This window comes from Gracilinanus agilis, chromosome 5 (genome assembly GCF_016433145.1).
Source record: "Gracilinanus agilis isolate LMUSP501 chromosome 5, AgileGrace, whole genome shotgun sequence".
Lineage (NCBI taxonomy): Eukaryota > Metazoa > Chordata > Mammalia > Didelphimorphia > Didelphidae > Gracilinanus > Gracilinanus agilis.
Genome location: NC_058134.1, coordinates 214,042,632 through 214,050,614, shown reverse-complemented (window position 1 = coordinate 214,050,614; position 7,983 = coordinate 214,042,632). Strand labels below are relative to the sequence as shown.

The window sequence follows — 7,983 nt, the reverse complement described above, 5'->3', positions numbered from 1 at the left end:
AGAGAGTATTACAAAATGTAAACTGGATAATTTTGATTATATTAAATTTAAAAGGTTTTCGCATCAACAAAACCAATGCAGCTTATATCTAGAAGGAAAGCAGAAAGTTTAGAAGAAATTTTTACAGCATATTTCTCTGACAAAGGCCTCATTTCTCAAATATGTAGAGAACTGAGTCAAATTTATAAGAATACAAGTCATTACCCAGTTGATAATTGGCCAAAGAATATGAACAAGCAGTTTTCAGAGGAAGAAATCAAAGTTTACCTATAGTTATATTAAAAAATGCCTTAAATCACTCTTGATCAGAAAAATATAAATTAAAACAACTCTGAGGTACAACTTCATGCCTATCAGATTGGCTATGTCAGAAAAGAAAAATACTAAAAAGTTGGAGAGGATGTGGGAAAACTGGGACAATAATGCACTTTTGGGGGAACTGTGAATTGATCCAATCATTTGGGAGAGTAATTTGAAATTATTCCCAAAAGGCTATAAAACTCTGAATAACCTTTTGATCCAGCATCCCACTACTAGATTTGTTTCCTAAAGAAATTTAAAAGAAAAAATGGATCTATTTCTACAAAAAAATATATGGCAGCTCTTTTTGTGGTGGCAAAGAATCTGAAATTGAGGGGGTATCCATCAATTGGGGAATAAATGAACAAGTTATGGTATATGATTGTAATGGAATACTATATTGTGCCATAAAAAAAATGATGAGGGGGATGATTTCAGAAAAACCTGCAAAGACTTACATGAAATGTTGCAAAGTGAAATGAGCAGAACCAAGAGAACATTGTACAATAGTGTATTAACAACAATATTGTACTGACTATTCTCAGAAAACAAATATGATCTGACTGTTCTCAGGACTACAGTGATCCAAACGACTCATGAAAAAAATACTGTCCATGTCCATAGAAAGAAATGATGGATTCTTAATGCAGACTAAAGCATACTATTTTTACTTTTCATAGTTTTTCTTCTTCCACAACATGACTAAAATGGAAATATGTTTTGAGTGATTCTACATTTCTTACCTATTTCAAATTGCTTATCATCTCAGGAAGAGGGGGTAGAAAGGAGAGTAGAGAGAATATGGAACTCAAAATTTTAGAAAATGAATGCTAAAAAGTGTTTTAATAGATAATTAGAAAAGAATATATTATTGGGGGAAAAAGATAAGCAGTACTTCAGCATTCAGATGGGTGAATGAGGAGCATTTCATGAGTAAGCAAATATACAAAGGTGGGGATAGGGTTGTATAAAAGTACAAATGTCTACTTTTGTTAAGTCATCAAATGTGTAAAGGAGGCATAATATAAAAGTTTGAAAAGTATTTTGGAGTTATGCTGTCAAGGGCTTTGACTGCTCAGCTAAGGAGTTTGTTAAGTAGTCTTCTAATCAGTATTCAAACTATGATTCAGTGGGTTTTTTTTGTTTGTTTTTTTTTTTACTTCTTAGTGGCTTATAGAAGAGATGATATATGGTCTGATGGACGCTATGAATATGACAGACTTCCAAGAGAGCGCTTGCCTCCTCGCAGTCATCCTGAGGTAAGTTGTTCCTAGAAGCAGAATAACAGAAAATAACTCAAAAAATTTTTAATAGACACTCTTTAAAACCATTACTTTGATTTTCAGAGGAAACAGTAAAATTCCATAGAACTTAAAAAAAGAAAGTCAAACTTCTTAAAATATCGTTTGGATAATTGGTATTACTTTCTTACTTTTCCATTGGAAATAAAGTAATCAAAAATGAAGCACAGATGTCTTTCATATAGTTTGAATAGAAGCATTAATATGGTGTTAATAACTTATGTTTGTGTAATTCTTCAAAATTTCCAAAGTGTTTTCCTATTTTACAGAATAGATAACTGAAATTTGGAAAGATTATGTTTTTTCCAGAGTTGTAAAGCTAGTGACCAGCATATAAGACAGGCATATTCGGTGAATATTATAGATATAGTTTACCCAGATTGTAGCAAAATATTTTTCAAGTGTGAATCATTTGGACAAAAATGAAAAAATGTGCTATAGTTGGTAGAACCACTAGGCAAATTCTAAAGTAGTTTAATGCCTGGACCTAAAGAATAGACTTTAATGGTTGGCTTTTTTGGGAGGGGGGGTGTCATCTTAGAGCTAATTTTCTAGTAGTATGCTCCAGGGCTGTGATTGCCTTATATTGATTCACATTTTTATCACTGATATGATTAACAAAATAGATGGCATGTTCTTCATAATTCCAGATGTTACAAAGCTGTGATGAGTAGCTAACATCTTTAAGGATTTTACTCTGGAAATTAACATGTGATATTTAAACATATCTTGATATTCCATGATTTACAGTAATATGCATCACTGAAAGAACATTGTAGTAAAAAGATTTTTTGTTTCAGTGAGAACCTTAGGGTTTCCTGAAATACTGAGCAAGTTTCCAAGTGCATTTGAGCCTACTTTCTTCTTCCAAGGAACTGAGAATGTTGGTTCAAATCTTACCTCTAATGCTTCCTTTCCAGGATAGGTCCTCATTTTCCTCATATTTAAAATGATATGACCTCTGAGTTACCCTCCTAGCTCTAGATCTATGATCCTATTCAATTTAGCCTTAATTTATTACTGTCTTCAGTGCACAACCAAGTAAGGGGCTGGGGCTATTCTCTATCCTCTAACGAGGAGTGGACTGAGACCTCTGATCTTGACATACCTTCCATCACCTGCTAACCATGTTTATAAAGAGCCTTCAGTAGAAAGAGGAGCACCTTTCTCTCTTTGACTTCAGGCCTTCTATCTACTGCTGTGCCTGCCTCTTAAGAGAAGGGGAAGAGTGATGAGCAAGACTTCCATCTTCTACTAGACAAGTTTGACTTCATTTCTTGCCATGCTGTCACTTGCCTAATCTCCAGTCTCAAGAGGGAAAAGAAGTTGTGAAACAGGGCTGATCATCTGACCACTACCTTCTATTTTTTACTAGATAGAAGAGGGTGCCTAGCACCTTCCACTCAGTGATGAATATTTTCAAATCTCGTCAGACCCTACCTATCCCACTGATTCAGAACCCTTGTAGTTCATCATCTAAGCCACATTCTCCATCCAAGCCACCAGATTCCTTATTCCCTTCATCCTTAACCAAACAAACATCATCTACCCTTTCTTTTGTGCCCTCTAGAATTCTTGTTCCATGGGCAACAAATTTCCCTTCATCCTAAATCTTTAACTTTTCCATTCCTTTGATCTTTTAGCTGTTACTAAAATCTGGCTCCCTGCTGATGACACAATCTCCTTGTTTGCCCTTTCCATTACTAGCTGTACCTTTATTCATTCGCTTTTATTCATGGGTTGAAGCAGGGGAATGGGCAACTCCTTGGTCCCCATTGCCACTTCTAGTATATCTTCATCATTTTGTAATCTTTCCTCCTCTGAAGTTCATGCAATTAATATCTACCAGCAATCAAAATCCTGGTATTTATTGTCTGCAGACCTCCATGCTCCTTCCTTCCTCAGTTAGTTTAATTACCTAGCTCATAGTTTTTCTCTCCTTTCAAACTCCTGCCCTCATACTTAGGGGGGACTAAAGCACACATATGGATTCTCCCCCCAACTACCCTATCCACTGAATTCCTCAACTTATTTACCATGACCTAGTCCACCCTATTACATCCAAACAGAGATGATCATGTCCTCAGTCTTTCCATCACCCACAAATGCACTACTTCATGAAACACAGAATCATATAGGCATGGTTTTAGTATAGTCTGTAATTTTTCCCTCCCTTATTAACTTTTTGATCCTGAACCATCTTTTCTGAAATATTTTTTCATGTCCCTCTCCTTAGGTTCCTTTTTCATTGAAATGGCCAATTATTATATTATATGTTGAATAAACTTTCAAAGGTCTTCATTAAGTTCTTCATGGAGCCACTTAACCTCTCAGCACACCAGGCAACTGTTGGAGACTTTATGTTGCAGAGAATGCTCCATTGTACATTGATAGAAATAATTTCCTCTAGGAATTCCTTACAACAATGAAATTGCAGGTCTATTTCTCCTTAAACAAAAATGTCAACAGTAACTACAGCTAATTCCTTTCCTTTCTTTATCTAGCCATGCTGGTACTATAGTTTAAGGGTGAGTAGTGCTTCAAATTGTTTTCTGGCGTGCCAGAAGTGCTGGTGCCTGGTACTTACTGAGTGCTTGGTAGCCATTATTAAAGTTAAGACATGATACAAAACACAGCAACACTGTAAGTTTTAGCAAAGTTGGAATGCATGTTAGATGCTTCACATCCTGGTTGCATTCTTAGAGAAATTGTTGGCTTTGGAATCCTTTGTGAGAGTGCTTCTTTTTGCATCAAGTCTTGGTATTAGCCACTATGTTTCTCTGTATATCCTAGAATTCAGTGTTGATGGGGCTCAGGTTCCTCCCTCTAAGGCTACCAATATATAGTTATTTGGTTTTCTGAATATAACTATTAAATTCATTGAAGGACTAGGTTCTGGAGATAGTGGTCATCTTCCCATATCTTTCATCAAATTCTGGATGTGAATGTTCAAGGTAGACAGATGCCAACTTTTAAGGCAAAGGAGTTTCCCAGAAAGCCAAGAAATGTCAGTAATGTATTGAAAAGTCATGGTTCCTGTTTCCAACGTACATCCTAGATGTACACCTAGAGGAATATTCATCTGATTGTAAAAATCTTGCTTGGTCTGACTTGGGTATTGTTGAAAGTCCCAGCTAGACTGTTTATCTTTCTGTATAGAGACCACCAGTGGGAGTCCATTTGTTACCTGGGTGGGTAACTGTTGTCAGCAATACTATTTCCCCTTGTTAATAGGGGAATAAGGCTACTCCTGAAAACAGTTTTTTTGGTCAAAACACTGGACTTTTGATTTCTGTTTTTTGATTCTCTCTTGTCTAGTCTGTACATTGATCTGTCTCTTTTTCTTTTTAACTAGTACTAGATGTTTTTGATCACTGCAGTTTTATAAAACAATTTGAGGGCTGGAAGTACTATTGTCTTTTGGTCCCAGATTCTTTTCATCATTTCTTGTTACTTTAGAGCTTTTGTTTTTCTTGACTAGTTATGTAAAATATCCCCTTGGTAATTTGATTAATATGCCATTAAAAGTGAAAATTAATTTAGGTATTATTGTCATTTTTATTATTTTGACATGGTCTAGCATCCAGCTATTTAAATTGTTCTTTATTTTTTGAGTGAGCATTCTGTAATGAAATCTATTCAAGTCTTTTGTGTGCTTTGATAGATTGATCCCTAAATATTTTATGTATTTCATAGCTATTTAGAATGGGATTTCCCTTTCTATGATTGCTTCTTGGGCTATTATTTAGAAGTGTGGTTGATTTTTTTTTTTAATTTATTTTTGTAACCTGCATCTTTTCTAAAGCTGTTGTCTCAGTTAGTTTCTGCCAGTTCTCTAGCAAACCATCATATAATCCAGTGGTTCCCAGACTTTTTTGGCCTACTGCCCCCTTTCAGAAAAAAAATTACTTAGCGCCCCCTGTCACATACTATCACAGCCCCCTTACAGTTATTCACCTCCCCCAAATGCACCTGTGGCCATCACTGCTCCCCTGGATAGCTGCAGCACCCACCAGGGCGTGGTGGCGCCCACTTTGGGAATCACTGATATAATTAGTAAGTAGGGATACTTTTGTATATCCCCATTTTACTTGTTTTTATGCCTTTAATTTCTTTCTCTTGTCTCATTGTTAGCATTTCTTATGTCAAATAATAGTAAGGAAAACAAACATTCTTGCTTTATTCTTGTGTTTGATGGAAAAGATTCTACTTCATGTGATGGGTACTTTTTGTGATATTAAAAAATTTCCCCCTGTGCCTATACTTTGTAAGAGTTTTTAACATAAAAGAGTGTCTTGTTTTTTGTCAAAGGCTTTTTCTACATCTATTAAGATGATGCTGTAGTTTTAGATTTTTTTGGTTTTTGATATGATTAATCATGTTGATCGTTTTCCTAATATTGAACCATCTTCGAATCCCTGGTATAAATCTTATTTGGTCATAATGATTGATTTTTTTTGGATAAATTTCTATATTCCGATCGGGTTTCTTTTGAATTTTTTGTTATAAATTCATTAATGATATTGTCCTATAGTTTTTCTTGAGTGTTTTTATCTTTCTTGTGTTTAAACATTAGGACTGTATTTGTCTCATAAAAGGATTCTGGCAAGTTACTTTCTTTTTCAGCTTTTGAGAATAATTTGTGAAGTATGGGTACTACTTTTTTTTTAAAACTTTGATAGAATTCTCCTGTGAATGTAATGAAATCAAACTTGTTTTCATTTTTTTCAGCTATTTCCTTTTCTGTTTTCTATGCCTCCTTTTCTGAGATTGGATCATTTAAGGCTTTCTGTTAATTTGTGTTTTATATTTTTTTAAGTATTATTCATTTCTTTTGTATTCGCAGTTTTGTTGCATATAATTCTGTGTAATATATTTTGTTTATTTTTATTTTTCTGGTTGTGCTGAGATTTCACCTTGCTTACTTGCTATTTTATAGATTTGATTTTCTATTCTTATTTTTATGATTGTCTAAGTTTATTTTCTAAAGAATTAGCTTTTAATTTTATTGTGCCTGTTGGGATTTTTTCTTTCAAATTTTGTATATTTCCTCTCTTATTTTTATTATCTCCTAGTTACTCCTGTCTTTGGACTTGATACTAGTTCTGGGCTCAGTAGTATATTTGGAAGGATGGTCTGGGCTAATTCCTGTTTCTTTCTTGGCATTTTGATTCTTGTTTTATTCTAGCATCTCAGTGACAGGCTGGAAACCTAGAAACTTTTGTTGCTCTCAAATTGTTCTGATTGGTAGCAAAGTTTGATTGTTGCTACACTCTGGTGTGAGATCTACAATTTTTTGACTTTGACTTGGTTCTATATAAAAGTGGACTCCCACTGGACTCAGCCCTTGTCAGCCTGATGAAAAACTATTGGTTTAGAGTGGCGTAATTATAGGCTTTCCTTTGGCCTAGGATTCCTGTCCTGATTATTCTTTTGTAGGCCGGACTTTTTGTTGGTCATAATAGACTGCTTTGCTCTTTAGTCCTGAACCAGACTATTGCTGCTAGCTTCTGAACTTTGGCCTTTATCTTTCTGTACATTTCCCAGGGCTAATCTATTGTTTGATAAACCCAAAGACCCTAGCTTTTGGGATAAGAACTCACTATTTAACAAGAACGTCTGGGAAATTTTGAAAACTATATGGCAGAAACTAGATATAGACCAGTATCTTACATCCTATATCCATGATGGTAAACCTATGGCACGTGTGCCAAGGATGATATGCAGAGACCTTTTTGTGGGTTCGCACAGGTTTCTGGTTTGGCTGGCTGGGAGTCTGGCCCCGCCCCCCAATGCAGGGAGTGGGGCATTCTAGGCTCTCTCCACTGTTGCAGGGGCTGAGCTTGGCCAGCTCCAAGGGGCACAGCCTTTCCTGAGGAGTGCAGCTGGCCCAGGGTAGGTAGCCTGGCCCTGACTCCCCCCAAATGTAAGGGGCAGATATGGGGCACTGGAGCCTTCCCACAGAGCTCAGCCTTGCTCCCAGGCCTTGCCCCCCAAATGCAGGGGTGGGTGGAGCACTGCATGCAGTCATGGAGCAGAGTATGCAATTGTAGGGGGCATGGCACGCAATGGGAAGTGGGCATGAGAATGCAGTATGGGTGTGTGGGTGGGACATGGGCACTGGGTTCCTAAAAAGTTCCAAAAGGTTCACTATCACTGTCCTATACCAACATAAGATCAAGATGGGTATATGATTTAGATATAAAGAATAATACCATAAGTAAATTAGGGGAACATAGAATAGTTTACCTGATAGATATTTGGAGAAGGAAAGAATTTATGACCAAACAAGAGCATTATAAGGTGAATGATTTTGATTATATTATGAACAATTTTGAATATATTAAATTAAAAAGTTCTTGTACAAACAAAATGAGATTAG

At 35.9% G+C, this 7,983-nt stretch overlaps 1 protein-coding gene across 1 annotated transcript in view; it reads left to right on the top strand.

Moving 5' to 3' along the window:
* The first annotated feature begins 1,233 nt into the window (after positions 1–1,233).
* Positions 1,234–7,983, top strand: part of PPHLN1 (periphilin 1) — a 135,985-nt gene continuing 129,235 nt past the window's right edge. Inside the window, exon 1 of the mRNA XM_044679109.1 lies at positions 1,234–1,559. Within this exon, the coding sequence (XP_044535044.1) occupies positions 1,353–1,559 (207 nt within the window). The 5' untranslated portion in view covers positions 1,234–1,352. The remainder of the gene's footprint in view (positions 1,560–7,983) is intronic.